The 15,753-nt window shown below is 32.0% G+C and overlaps 1 protein-coding gene across 1 annotated transcript; it reads left to right on the forward strand.

Moving 5' to 3' along the window:
- Positions 1 to 1,603: 1,603 nt before the first annotated feature.
- LOC127748436 (uncharacterized) lies at positions 1,604 to 2,285 on the forward strand. The gene is made up of 3 exons (XM_052262961.1): positions 1,604 to 1,706; positions 1,804 to 1,899; positions 2,098 to 2,285. The coding sequence occupies exons 1-3, from the start codon at positions 1,604 to 1,606 to the stop codon at positions 2,283 to 2,285; spliced, it is 387 nt and encodes a 128-aa protein (XP_052118921.1).
- Positions 2,286 to 15,753: the final 13,468 nt, after the last annotated feature.

The following is a 15,753-nucleotide window of genomic DNA, read 5'->3' on the forward strand; positions in this document are numbered from 1 at the left end:
AACCAAGTATTACTTTGCATCTCTCCTTATTGCTTCTTTTTTTTTTTTTCTATTCAAAAAAATTTTGTTCTGCTTTATTTTTTTTTAATTTTTTTTATGATTTTTCAATCTGAAAATCATATAAGAAGAAGAGCTACATTCTTTTCTTTGACAAAATCTCAAATATTTACAATGATTGTGTGTAGGGGTGGCAAATGGGCCTAAACCCGCTGGGCTGGCCCGTGTAACCTGCCAAAAAAGGCGGGCTGGGCTGAAAAATTGGGACCGCCACATAGCAAAAGCCCGCCTAACCCGCACCGCTTAAACCGCAGGTTTTGGCGGGCTTTGGCGGGGCGGGGCGGACTTCCCCGCCGGGCTAAGGTTTTTATTAGTGAGGGGGTATTTTTGCAATTTTTTTGCCAAAACCTAACTTCCCCAAACCTAACTTACAAGAGTGTGAAGATAAAAATTGAGTGTTTTGAATTATGTTTATGTTATTTTGGAGACAATATTTATAATTATGTTTTGGATTATATTTATTTTGCTTTGAAGAGAATATTTATACTTATATTTTGAATGAAAATTTGGTTTATAATTATATTTATTAGATATTTATAATTACAAAGACTTTAATCCTAATTGTGTGAATGAATGAATGAAAAAATTATTTTAAATTTTAATATGTTGATGTATTATGTTCATAATAAAAGAATGAATAAAAAAATTGTATTGAATTTGTCTCTTATTATTAGTTTGAACTAAAAATTAATATAATTAGTGAGTTATGTTGCTGTTGCTCTTATGGCTGCTGTGTTTATTGTTGCTGATAATTTTTAGAATGTGTTAATTATATAAGTTATTTTTTATGTGTTGATTAGGGAAGAATGGAACAATCGGATCGCTCTGAGCAATTTAGACGATTTATTTATTTTTATTTTATGATTCAGGCTGAGCTTGAAGTAGTTACGATATTAATTTTGATGTTTGCATTTTTATATTTGAGAAAAAGGAGAAAAGAACATTTGTTGATTAGGAATAGAGAAATTAATACTAATCCCTTAAGACGAAATGTATTAAACCGCTTAATAGGAGGGGCAATAGAAATTGTATTTGGGAATTGAGGATGAGCGTAGATGCATTAGGAAGATTGTGTAAGTTACTAAAAGTTCAAGGTGGATTAAGAGATGAATGTCGTGTAAGTATACCTGAACAAGTGATTACATTTTTAATAATACTAGCTTATCATAAAAAGAATCGCACGCTCCAAGTTAGATTTTATAAGTCAGGAGAAACAATAAGTATGTATTTCAACAAGGTGTTATCCTTGGTCATACGTGTCCAAAATCTATTGTTTGCAAAAGCTATTCCTGTTCCAGATAACTACATAGATCCCAGATGGAAATGATTCAAGGTAAATGTAGTAAATAATTGAGGTAGTGGTTTTGTATAATCTATAATTTTGTATAGAATTAGTCTTGACACTTCAATTTCTTTAGTTTAGGGTTGTCTAGGAGCATTAGATGAAACATATAGAAATGTGAATGTCCCTGAAAAAGATAAATCAAGATATCGAACAAGAAAAGGTAAGATATCAACTAATATCCTAGGCGTATGCAATCGAGATATGAACTTTGTGTACGTACTTAGTGGATGGGAAGGATCCGCTTCGGATTCAAGAATCCTTAGAGATGCCATTTCACGTCGTAATAACCTCAAGATACCAATTGGTTTATAAGTATTAATTTTTAGGTAACAAAAACATTTCAATATTTTTAGCTCATTCAAATTCCATAGTCCTCATAATGTATCTCTTTCGATTTATAGGGAATTATTATTTAGTAGATGCGAATTATACTAACTGCAAGGGATTTCTAGCACCATATAGGCATACTCGATACCACGTACAAGAATGGGCTCATGGTAGAAATGCTCCTAGGAATTTTTGAGAATATTTTAACAAGAAGCACTCTTCGGCTAGAAACATTATTGAGCGCTGTTTTGGTTTATTGAAGAAGAGATAGACAATTTTGAGGAGTTCTTGTTTCTACAAAGTTAAGACACAAAATAAAATAATTATTTCTTGTTGTCTACTGCAAAACTTTATTCGGCTTAATATAGAATTCGACCCTGAAGAGGACACACTACTTGAAGAGGAGCAAGTGCTTATTGGAGATGATCATGGTGGTAACGAAGATAGCGATGATGACATGATTGAGAGCATAGAGGGCAGCAATGATTGGACTGCTTGGCGAGACAATTTAGCAAACGAAATGTACAATGATTGGATGAATTCCCGAATCAATTAGTTAATTTATTTGTTACATGTATGTTTTATTAGAATCTTTCAATTTGTTTGGTTGGACATTTGTTGTAAGAACTAATTGTAAAACTTTAATTATGTGAACTACATGTAGCACTTTATTAAATGTATTATATTTTATGAGTTATTACAATGATGACATAATGTATATCTTAAATGTTTACTTGAATTTTGATTGAGTTAATCTAGATTATAGGGACAAATGGACAGACATATCTAAACTGACGAAGAGACAGAAGCATTTGTCGGTTTTATGGAGGAGCTTGTCATTGAAGAAAGAAGAGCTGATGCAGGTCAGTTTAGACCTGGTTCTTTTGAAAAGCTTGTGACAAAAATGAATGAGAAATTTTCAGGTGATAGTTTTCAAACAAGCCATTGTAAGAATAAAGTTAAAAGGCTAAAAGAGAAGTATCAATTTGCAGCTGACATGGCAGCCTGTAGTGATTTTGGATGGGATGATGTGAAGCAATGTGTGGTTGTGGATAACAAAGAGATCTTAGCTGCATATTTGAAGGTTGGTTTACTAGTTTGAATTTACTAAATTATTTATATTTTGTGCAACATGTATTTTTGTCCTTTTATGATATTTTTGTAATTCCTTTCCCTAGAAACAAGGACAAAGGTTGTATACTCCAGGAAAGCCGTTTCCCATGTAACCACGTTTGGAGAAAATATTTTGTAAAGAAAGAGCAAGTGGAGTGGATGCTGTAAGTGGCAATGACGCTGAAGAAGAAGTACAAAAAGATGGAGGTGAAGAAATGGATGACAAAAAATTTTTTATGTTCAACTCAAATCATAATTTCAGTGAATCTCTTCCCCAACAATCTAACTTTGTGGCTTCATCCTCTGAGAGGAAACAAGAAAAGAAGCCACATTCATCTAAGGCGACGAAGGATACCAACATGATGAAGGAGCTAACTAAGACCCTAAAATATGTGTTTGATCAACATGGAAAACGTTTGGATGCATTTGCTCTGGCTATGATAAACACTCATGAAGAAAAAAGGGTTGGTGACATGCTTAGCGAGCTTGGCTTCACATATGACGAAATTATTTCGATTGCACTCAAGTTCTCCACAAATCCTCGACTGGAGAAAACCTTTTGGTCACTAGGATATAATCAGAAAGCTGGATTTGCCAGAGCTATATTGTATAGTTAGAGTTAGAGTTAATCTTTTCTCAAGAAACAAATGACTCAAATTAGCATTATGTTTTATCTATAATTTGTGTGTTAGGATGTGACATGTGATACATTTAGTTATATGGTTCTAATTTGAATTTTGCAGTGAGTTTTTATTAGTGCAGAATTTGACTATATATTAGTGCAGAATTTAGGATTTTGTTTCAATTTTGCATTGAGTTTATAGTGTAGAATTTTGATGCAGAGAGAGATTGATTTGTTAGTGCAGAAATTTAATTTTATGTTAAGGCAAAATTTGTGATCAGAAATTGGTTTAGTTACAACATAAATCTAATTCTATGTTAGTGCAATATTGGTTTAAAATTTGACATAAATTGGTTTATAACATAAATCTAACTATGAATAATATTTCATTGCATATGGTTGTCATTCTTTACAAGCCTGAATAAAATGAATCTTTTATGACCAAAAACAAATTACAAATAATTTAATAGCTAGAATCCAGATTCTAAGTAGTATTTTCCAATTGCTTTTGAATCTAGGAATCATAATCTTGAAGCATTTGCTGTTACAGTATCTCATGATAAATGGTTTTGCATAAATCTGCAAAACACAAATGACCAAAAAAAATATTAAAAATATAATTAACTGTGTAATAATTTTGATTGCAGAATATTAAGCTATATAATATGTGGGAGAAAACATCAAATTCCAACTATGAAGTGAGACCAAGACACTTTCAAAGTAAAACCTTGTTACAAGATCTATGTTTGGTCCACCGCAACTGTGTTTGATTCACAAATGAGCAATTCTTATAATAAAAATTCCTTAATCAACCACAATACTATATTGGGGCCAAATAGTGCATATTCTTATTCCATAAAACTCATACGCAATAATTGATATACAATAATGAATATATAAACCATGCCACAGATTTTGCATTGTTCTTATAAAATGTAGTATTGTTCTGGTACTTGAAAGGTGAAATAAAAGATAATATATCAATTGAGAAATATTAATTGAGCAACTATTCATTGTTTTCCAGTTGCCAAAATAATTTGCAAGAAATTGAGGGTAATACCAAATTTTGCTTCCAAAATAGAAACAAAAAATGTGTTATTGGAGTAGGATCATTTAACTCAAATATCAAATTCACTGCTTTGATAAACTCATAATTAACTGGAAATCCAACTAAAATTATCATATAAACATAAACATTAATGTAAGGCTCTTCCATCTAACTTTAGTAGTGTAACTAATCATCAACAAGAACAACACAGTCACAATCTTCAATAACCAGAAAACAGAGGACAATTGAATCTAGTCATAAACAGGGTTTAACAATTGAATCAAGCGTGTTCCTTTTTTCTGCTGTAGGAACAGTAAGAACTGAGAAAGAGATGTATTATAGAGTATATAGTAATAAATGGTTCAAATTTTCATGTTATAATTGTGAACAAGGAGCAATTCAGAAATAGAATAATCAAAAAGGGAGATTTTCGAAACCCTAATTTCCTTTCCCAAATAAACTTTCCCTTGACATGTTTTGTTCAAGGTTATGGGAAAAACATCAATTTACTTGTCTTTTTTTTTTCCAAATCAAGGGTTTGCAAACATGTTGTAAGAAACTAATGAAAATCAAGCAAGATAGAACTTACAAAGAGAAGGTTCAGAACAACAGCCAAGAAGAGAAAGAAGAGAGACTGAGTTGGGAGAAACAGAAAACAAATTGGAAACGGCACAAGAAACAGGCAACGTCGTGCAGGTGGAACAACATTCACTCCTCCACCGCTCCTGGAGAAGAGTTAGGGTGGCATCCAAGGAGTGCAACACAGAGACAGAGACGGTGAGAGGTGGGTATGAAAATTAAAATTAGATAGGCCTATTTTAGTAATTTTACATTATATTTTAGTCTTGTTTATATGTATCCAAACAGAATACTAAACATTACATTAGTGTCTTGTCCATTATAACCAAATACAATACATAAAGAGTAATTTTTAGTGTCTCTGTCTCAGTGTCATATCATGTCTTGTCTACAAAAACAAATGCAGACTTACTGGATCGTCCAAGTTTGGTGTCTGTGATTTGAAATCGTTAGTCTTGAAACTGATGTGGGCAGCTGAGGTTAGAACTGTTGGGTTTTGGTGCGACCCTTCCATTGCCATCATAGTCCGGTAACTTGTTTTCCTGGCTGTGTTGGTGAGTCCTCCTCCTGTGAAGCCGCCTGATATGTAATTTATGACTCCTTTGGAGGCATGGGTTTCGATTGGGCTGCGCCATGTTTCTTTTTCTTTGGGATACGAGTCATATCTCGGCTTGTCGATGTCCTTGGTTGTATCCTTCCGGTCTCTGGAGCTGACATATTTTTCCAATAATCTCTGTCTGGCTAATCTCTCTAGTAGGTCTTTTGCTACTACGCTTTCTTCAGTGGTGTGACCGAACTTTTGGTGGAACGTGCAGTGTTTGCTTTTGTCCACGTATTTCTGGTCTTGGTATGTTCCTGCCTTGAGTGGTGACTTTATAAGTCTGTTGTGCAGTATTTCCTTGATGATGTCCTTTCTTATGGTATTAAACCTGGTATATGAATCAAATTTTGGAGTTAGTTTAAAAGGTTTTTTGGAGTCTCTGTTATTGGACATGTTCGGCTTGTCGTCTTCCTTTCGTGATGGTGGTCATTCGTTTCTTCGTGTTTCATGCAATTCCTCTATTTCAATTTGTCCGGTGGCTTTGTCTCGGAACTCCTCCAATGTCTTCGATTTCGCCCCAACTATAGCTTCCTGGAATTTCCCAGGTCGAAGGACACTTTTGATGGCGTGCAGCTGAACCTCTGGATTAAAGTCGGGGATTTCCATGGCTGCCGTTGTGAAACGTGTCATATAGTCCTTTAGACTCTCGTGCTGCCCTTATTTAATTGTGCTGAGGTAACCTGAATCCCTCACATAGATTTTAGATGTTGCGATTTGGTTGATGAACATCTTGGCGAACTCGTCAAAGCTGGTTATGGATCCTACAGGCAAATTAGAAAACCATAGTAAAGCAGCTCCAACTAAAAAAGTAGGAAAAGATCGCCATAGAATGGGATCGGAGTCACTATTGAGGAACATCATAGCCTCAAATTTCGTGATGTGAACTTTAGGGTCTTCGATCCCCTTATGATGTTAGGGTCATTGGGAGCGTAAAGTTCTTGGGCATTTTGAAACTCATTATCTCCTCGAAAAACAGGTTGGTTTGTCGTCTTCCAATTTTTGGGGGTGTTTCCCCTGTCTTTGCGTTGGACTATGACTAATGCTCTTCGTGTTGATCAGCGTTTGTTCTTTTGCTGTTAACTTTTTGTTCTCCGTTATTTTGCATTGCTGCTGATATTTTGGCCATCCTGATTTTCTGCTAGGAGAGCGGCGTTAGCGACTAGAAGGTCGGCATTGGTTCGGGGAGGTTGTTGGGTCTCCGAGTGATCAGTCATAGTTTCTTTTCTGCAAAGAAAAAGGGGTACAGAGCAAATATAGATGGGTTATAGAAACTGAAATGTTTCGGGCAAGGGGCGAGGTTAAACTTTCGGGCCCCACGGTAGACGCCAAATGTTCTTGCAAGGATACTCCTGCCAAGCTATACGTCGGTTCCTTGTTGATCAGGGTGTGCTCGGTAACTCTGGTCAGGTTGGGAATATCCTGGGGAACTTGGACCCGAGCGTGGTACTTGTAAAAAGGACTCCGACGCTCAAGTCAGTAAAGAATAATATACGAAGAAAATGCTCGGAATATAAGTTACTTGTATAGTAGTATGTAGTTGCTGAGTGGATTGTGTGGCTTGGCCTCTGGTCTGATTTATAGTGTGCTTGAGCTTGATTTGTTCGAGAGTGAGTGCCTAGATTCTCGTGATACGGAGTAAGCACGTGTGGGCGAGATTTTCGGAAAAGATTCGGATACGTTGGGAGACCTTATCTTTTCGGTTAGGTGTGGGTTGACCAAGGTATAACTTCGATTTTATCCGGTCTTTGAGGGTTACGCTACAATATCGATAGAAAATATATTTTAAAATTCAAAAAATATGTGTATACTTTTTACTAACTAAGTGGTTAATTTTTCGTATCATAAAATTTATCGATAATAAAATCTGTGTCAAAATTTTCAGCAATTTTCTGTTCAATATAATTAAAAGGCAATTAGTAAAAAATTCATTTTTTATTTTGTTTGTGAGTCATTTTTCACAATATTCATAACGGGATAAGATCTTTCAGTTGTAGTAGTGGAACAAAAAAAATTAATACCAAATAAATCAAGAAAGACGGTAAAAAAAAAATCAATTTTATAGAATTTGATTTAATTAAATAATAGTAATAATAATAATAATAATAGTAATAATAATATATTTTTTAAATTTTTTTAATATTGTTACTTATTTTTTAAATATTAAAAATTATTAATATTTAAGTTAGACTGAATATTTATTTATACTAAATTTACCCGGCGGTTATGTCCGTCCTGCGTGTAACATTCAATTTTTTCTCGGTCATCCTTTGCCTTAGTTCTTTAATTTTTTTGTTTGTTCAATACTTCTCACCTCAATTTTCGATGTATGTCTTAATTTTTTAATTTTTTGGTTTCAATACTTCTCACCTCAATTTTTGATGTATTTTTTTTTTTAATATTCGAGGACATATTATGTTATATTTACGCTCTGTGAGAAAAAAACAAAGAGACAGATAAAAATAGAGACAGAAAGAAATGGTGGTCAATGATTATAAGAATTTAGCACTTTGAGGTTTATTTTGTATTATAAATTTATTGTATCTTTTTATTGATATAATTTTCTTGCACATTACATATTTAATAAATTATTTTGTATTATGATTTATTATATTTTTTTTAGTATTTAATTTTTGAAACTTATTGTAGTGATTAATTAATTGTTTTATTTTTTTTGAATATTATATGTTTAATGAATTATTTTATATTATAAATTTATTATATTTTATTTACTATTACTTCCTTACACGTTAGATATTTTTTTTGGATGACCACAAGGGCGGAGTCAAGTGGTAGGAAAGGGGACGATGGCCCCGAATTTTAATTTTTATAAATTATATGTAAATTTCAGTTTAGTTTCTTCTTAAAATTTTATTTTAATTATAATTTATTATATAAATATTTTTGGCCCTTCTAATATTTTATCTAACTCCACTTCTGGATGACTACACGTTAGATATTTGATGAGTTGTATTGTATTATAAATTATTATGTTTTTTTTAGTATTTAGTATTGGAGTTTATTGATTTAACTTATTGTAGTGATTGATTAATTAACTTACTTTTTTTTTCTTGCGTATTATATGTTTGTTGAATTACTTTAATTTTTATTATAAATTTATTATATTTTTTAGCATTATTTTCTTACATATTATATATTTGATAAATTACTTCGTATTATGATTCATTATATTTTTTAATATTTAATATTAGAATTTATTTGTCCAACTTATTACAAATTTTGTACAATTTTTATTAATTAGAAGAAGAAGAAAAAAAATGAATTATATTAAAGATGAGTATAAGAAAATAGATTAAGAAGATCATTATTACTACTTAAAAAAAGACAATAAAAAGTGTTTGTTGTTGGTTGGCTAAGAATTTAATTCGTCGCGGATTGAAATTCTATTTAAAAATTTGTTGTTAAGTAATAAATTATTATATACATAATATAAAATTTAAATTTTTTAATTAAACAGATTAAGAGAAATAACTATTAGACAAATCTAATTTAGTTATATTTTTTTTTAATTCTTACATATGATATAAGATTATTCAAAAAGAAAAAAGAGCTGTTAGACATTATTAGATCGGAGAAGATTAATGCATTGATGGAACGAGGATTATTTAATTCAAATATATTGACTTAATTGATAAAAAATATTCGAATAATCTTTTTTTTTTCTAGAACATTTTTTCCTTTCCTTTATTAAAGTTTAATGAAACACTCAACCAAAGAACTGATAAAAGAAAAGAATTAAAGAAATAGAAGTTGATATTAAAGTGATGACTCCAAAAGAATGATAGAAGTACTCAATAACAGAAGGAACTTGAATAACTACCCAAATATTTTAATTAGAGATATTAACATATGGAATGACCAGAATTTGAACTTTCTTTTTGTGAATATTTTTAGAGGAGGCAATCCATCCCTTGGTTGCTTAACACGGAAAAGTATAAATCTAGAGTTAAGACTCTACTTAGATACTCTTCCTAAAAAAATAGTACAATTATTAATATAGAAAAATAGTACAATTATTTATAAGTATATGTTATAGTGTCTATATATATTTGTCTAACTTATTAAAAAAAGACAAAAATAAATATTTAAATTAAAAAATATAAAAATAAATAATTTTTTAATATTTAAAACTTACCATAAAAGATAACTTCGCCAATTTTGGCACCAAAATTATAGGCACAGTAGAATTTGCCATATTTATATAGATAATGAAGAAAAAGCAGTTTTTTTTTTTTGTTTTTTACGGTATTCTCCAATCCGAGAGACCAAGGACTAATTCGCCGCGGCTGACCAATGGGTTGCTGCATGCACAAGGTAGGATTCGAACTCCCGACACTTACTTAAGTGGACTAGTGAACTAACCACTAGATCAACCCAACTTGATTAGAAAAAACAGTTTTACTTCGCATAATTAGTATGTAATTCTTTTCTTCGGCTTAGGCCTTATTTATTGCAAAAAAAAAAAAAATCCACTTCACGCTAGACTTGCGGCCCTGTTAAGTGCTAACCACACATATATTGGTATAGAGTAGGGAACCAAAAGTATATCAGCCAAAATCCAGCCAAATACCTTTGGATGACTTCAAAATCTCTACGAGTTAATATATATGGATGTTTCTTCTACTAATATCAGAATGTTTCTTTTTCATATTAAATGGATATTCTTTTATATATTTTTCGAATTTTTTGTATTGCAAATGTGAATGTCTCTATTTCTTTAAGAATTTTATATTTTTTAAATTTTATAGATATTTAATTATTTTTGTTAAAATATAATTAGATGTTTCTTTTGTTAAGTATTAGGATGTTTTTTTTCATATTAAATGAATGTTTTTTTTATATTTCTGTAATTGTTCAAGGACTTCTTTTAGCTAAGATCAAGTATGTAGTTTATCAAAACGGCACCTAATATTTCCAAAACAATTGCGTACAAGGTAGAATCTCTTCATACAATGTGATGAAATCCCAGAAAAGAGTGTGTCCAAACACAAAAGGGACGCATTCAATAGAAGAGAACTAGATCATAACAGTCAAGAAATTCCCAAAAAAACATAAAGAACCAAAAGAAATATGAATACAACCTCCCACATCACTGTCAACATCCATACCCTTTAACTACTAATATAATAACTATCCCTAGACCCTAATAAAAACAAAATCCAGTACACACGGATTCCAGCCCCTTCTCACTTGAAGTCGCATTGCATTCTACTTATCACCAAACATGTAATGCTTCACATAAAACCTTGAACGCCACAGCCTCCCTTCAGCAATAACCATCAATAGTATCCATGCCACGTCCTATGGTATATCTGAAAATCACACTCTTCTACCATGATTATCCATTCCTTACGTTCCACAACATCTCCTTACGGTGGCAAATCCGACGAGTCAGATGTCGGTGATAGAAGAGGAGTGGATCGCGGTGGGAAGGCAAAGAGGGCCTGACGGTGAGAGAGAGGGATGTGTATGTGTGATTGTTGGAGGTGGGTAGGTTAATGTGAAAGAGAAAAGAAATGTTTTTATAGGTTTTAATTAGGTTTACTTAATCAATTTAAAATTTTTAAAATTTTGAATTTAAAAAATTTAAAATTAATTAATTATTGATATAAATTAATATAGTTTTGTTTAATTTTTGACAATATAAATTAATGTAGTTTTGTTTAGTTTTTTGCTAATAAACTTTTGGTTCCTTATATTTTTTCATTGGTATATAAAAAATACAACCCACAGAGCAGCCAATCAAAGTGAAAGCCTCTTGAATACCGACCCAACCAGATTTCAAGTGAACATAAAATGGAAATTACCTCCACGAGGATGGGTAAAATTGAATTCAGATGGGGCATCTGCAGAAACCTGGTCCGACTGGATGTGGCGGAGTTGTGAGAGACGAGAATGGGCGATGGATTGCAGGTTTCATGGGGAATATAGGGACATGTTCAGCATGCCAAGCGGAGCTTTGGGGAGTGTATTATGGTCTCAAAACATTGTGGGAGTTGGGATTCAGAAAGGCTGTGGTAGAGTTGGATTCTAAGACGGTAATAAAAGTTTTTAATGAAAAAAAACAAAGTAAAAAATCATCCAAATAGTCTAATAAAGAGAATTTATTCCCTTATCAATAGAGAATGGCAACTCAAATTCAGCCATACATACAGGAAAGGGAACCATGTGGCTAACTGCTTAGCTAAGCTAAGTTCAGAAAGAGAACCTGGTTACCATTTTGTGGATCTGCCTTTTGATATCTTTAGAATGATTGTTGATGATGATACTAGAAGGGTTATTTTATCTCGCATAGTTATAATGTAGTCTCTCTAACTTCTTGAATTTCATGTCCCGTTTAAAGTACAAAAAAAATGAGAATATTTTTATGAGATTAATTTAGAGATTCTCATGGAGCGGGATTGGAGGGTCTCCAGGCCCATTAGTAAAATTAGTTGGGCTTAGGCCCTATTAGATTACCCAAAAAAAATATCCCCGAATCCTTTCTGCGTGCTAATTTTATAGGTTGGCAAGCAACAGTTATAATTTCGTTATCTCGAATTCAAAAGAGATATACATGGTGATAATGATGACGGGATGATGGAATGCTACGTATTCAATGCTTAAATTTATAAAAGAAATAATATGCATTGTTTTTGTGTGATCGATTTCTTTACGTTATCCACTCCTATAATTATTGTATGAATTATATAATTCATATAGTGTCGTCCAGCTGCTGAAAGTGGCAAATCATGCATGCATGAATGAGAACGAAAGCCTTGCATACATGGCAAAACCGAAATCATTTAAATTATAGAATGCAAGTTTGTCCATTTCTCAAAACAAACACCACCTACAAACAGAGAGAGGCACGGACATGGCATATGGCTGGCTCATGGTTATGGTTTCAGACCTTCATGTGTCCCAACAAAGTGACACTACTGCCCTAGCCTGGAGCATTAGTTATTAATTATTGTCTTATTAATTCGTTTATACTATAGTATAGGGAAACAATGTATGTGAACTTATTGGATCCATTATATATAGTTGTCTGTCTTATGATGAGTATATATGTATATAAAAATCCAATCTTTCTGCGTATATATTAAAATTAACTATTAAAATTAATTATTATTATAAAATATATATTAAAATATAAAATATATATTTAATAAATTAGACAATACATGTATTTTATATACTATAATAATTGCTGTGACTTTTAAGATAATATTATATATTTTTATTTGTTTTTTATATATAAATACAACATTAAAGTTCGAATAAATAATTAAAACACTTTTTAAAAAATTTCACCTAATCAAATTGTCGCCTAAATTAAATGATATGGGCTATATTAATAATTGATAATTTATTACAAGTAATATATTGACTGAAAATAGAAAATAATATTAGAAAATTTTAAAAACTAATTTAATTAGGTAAAAAATTTGAAAACCTAATTTAATTAATGGAACCATTTTGACTATTTTTCATTATTATTCATACGATATATACATATATATATATATATTTTTTTGGTCATACATACAATATTATTTTAAGGATGATTATTTTGACTCGACTTTTCTTGTTGGTTTTTCAAAAGGAACAAGGGATGTTGTTACATGAATGTGAGTTGGCTTGGAAACACGAGGTAGTTGGTTGGCGGTGCCACCTTGTTTCATTTGAGTTTTCAATTTGTGGGTCCTCACATGCAAACCATTCTCAAATTGACCTGACATAGATTTGAACTACTCAAATGGCCCATGAGGGAAGCAATGGTCTATTACTATCACGAATCCCATCCTTCTTCTTTTTCTTTTCTTTCTTTTTTCTTTAATACTGCGTAATTAATTATTTTATTTTATTTTAGAGTATATATCTATTTTAATTTTCAAAAAATTTTAAATTTGACATTTTAATTCTCAATTAAAATTAATTATATCATTATTCCCTAGCAATTAACTCTATCTGTCATTTAGGTCCTTTATTCCATTAATTCTAATACAAAAGACAAAATAGTCCCTGACAATTCTAACAGAAAAATAAAATAGTTACTGATCTTCTCTATTACACTGTTCTCTCTCAATTTTCATCATATCTCGCATAACACTAGCAATCTAACACTGTAACTTCAAACTACACAATGCACACTCTATAAATTTAATGTTCATAAGAAAAAAATCTTTCCATGGGTTGAATTGCTGATGTAGTTTGTAATTTTAGAAAGATTGAATACTAGAGATATATTATGTAAATTTAAGATTGTACCAAAAGCAGAATCTTTTTGTGTCTTATGTAAAGATAGATTGAAGACGGTACATCACTTGTTTTTTTCATGTGATCGTATATAAAAGTTGTGAGGATCAATCTTGGTGGATTGGAGTGTGATTTGGGTTCGGCCAAGAACCACCAAAGAATGTTTTGAGGCGTGAATGGATAGAAAGATAAGGAAAGATATGAATGAAGTGTGGATGGTGTTATTTTTTTCTGTAATATGGTGCACATGGAGATGTAGAAATAACATTGTCTTTAATAATGAAGTATTGGTATTAGAGAAGTTAAAGGAGGAAGTTGTAGAATGCACAAATCGATGGTGTCAAGATCGACAATATATGAGTAATTGATGTACTTATGAGTGCAAATATCAAGTCTAAGGTGAATAAGAAGACATATGAAGTTGATCTTTGATGTATGATTTACTGATCTATGAAAAGGGCCAATAATTTCGCAAAGTAAAAGTTAGAAGGAGAATGATCATGATTTGATGTTGTATGACTGATCGGGTTCATCTTGAAGTGTCTTCGGAGGAGTTAAAATCATTATATTCTTTTGTTCCCTGTTTGCTGTTTTATGCTAATTTTTATGTTTTCTTTGTAGTTATTGCTCTGTTTTTGTTACTGTTTTTTGGAACTACGCCCACTTTGTTGGAATTGAGTGGAGATGTGATTATCTAAAAAAAATCTCAACTTGTTCTCAACCAATTCATACTCAGGAAACTAATGCCTATGTTTCTCAACTAGTTGTCGTCTTCGATGGATCACATGAATCCAGACAGCAAGTCGTTTTTGTTAAGACTCCGAAAAAGAAGGAATGAAGCACTCAGTGTCTATTTCAAATGAGAATTTGCATATGATGTTGAAGAAGAATTTTCTCATGATGTCTTAATGTCCAACAATCTATATTGCTTGCCGGCTAGTGGAGAAAGGTGTGTCCTTAAAATAGTTGTGAAACTCGGTCTTGAGGATGTCGTGGACGTTGTCGGGATTGGAGGTGATGTTATAAAAAACGTGAAAGTGGATGTTTTTGGTGGGTGAATATTAGTCACAAAGATTTAGGAAGTGTGTGATTCATGACATGTTAGTAGGTGCGAATAAATGGGTGATGGATCATTTTATCCATCGTTAGAGTTGTCATTGTCTCATGTTAGAGTTTCCAGGGACTATTTTATCTTCCGTCAGTGTTGACGGAACTAAAAACCTAATGACTGACAGAATTAATTGTTAAAACCAATCGAATAATTAATTTTAATTAGAGACTAAAATATTTTGTTTAACATTTTTTGAAGGCCAAAATAGATATATAATCTTTATTTTATTTAACCATTCATTTTTCTTAGTACTACTTTATTCAATATCTTCCGTGGCAGTTGCACGAGATATTTCTTTTACGCCTTCCAACCAATAATCCATCGACACGTGCCTTGTACTTTCATCTCCTTCCTCCTTCATTTCACCGTACTAAAAGCACGCGCCACTGTAACGCGTGGGAGCAAGGGAGAAAAATGGCCAGGTGCCGGAGGACGTGTGCGCCATGCCAAGCAACTCGGCTCTTTAATTGATCAACCGTCCGATGCAAAACTAATCCAAGGGTGTCTATTGTTCGATCATCGTTATTACGAAATCTCAGCCGGGCACTACTACCGCGCAGTGTGGACAGTAGTAGTAGCTTCGGATAGAGTGTGAAAGCGAAAGACAAAACATTTATTCCTTTTTAATTAAGTACCAAAAGGGAAAGATGAGTTTTATTTAATAATTATAAAAATAATTTTGAATAAAAAA

This window comes from Arachis duranensis, chromosome 6 (genome assembly GCF_000817695.3).
Source record: "Arachis duranensis cultivar V14167 chromosome 6, aradu.V14167.gnm2.J7QH, whole genome shotgun sequence".
NCBI classification, from domain to species: domain Eukaryota; kingdom Viridiplantae; phylum Streptophyta; class Magnoliopsida; order Fabales; family Fabaceae; genus Arachis; species Arachis duranensis.

What these genes read in the sequence shown, in the direction of transcription:
- LOC127748436 (XM_052262961.1), top strand. Translation starts at nt 1,604, where the DNA reads ATGAACTTTGTGTACGTACTTAGTGGATGGGAAGGATCCGCTTCGGAT. An exon ending in TAACCTCAAGATACCAATTG is followed by an intron (nt 1,707 to 1,803) that starts GTTTATAAGTAT and finishes TTCGATTTATAG; the next exon opens with GGAATTATTATTTAGTAGAT. An exon ending in CGTACAAGAATGGGCTCATG is followed by an intron (nt 1,900 to 2,097) that starts GTAGAAATGCTC and finishes GGCTTAATATAG; the next exon opens with AATTCGACCCTGAAGAGGAC.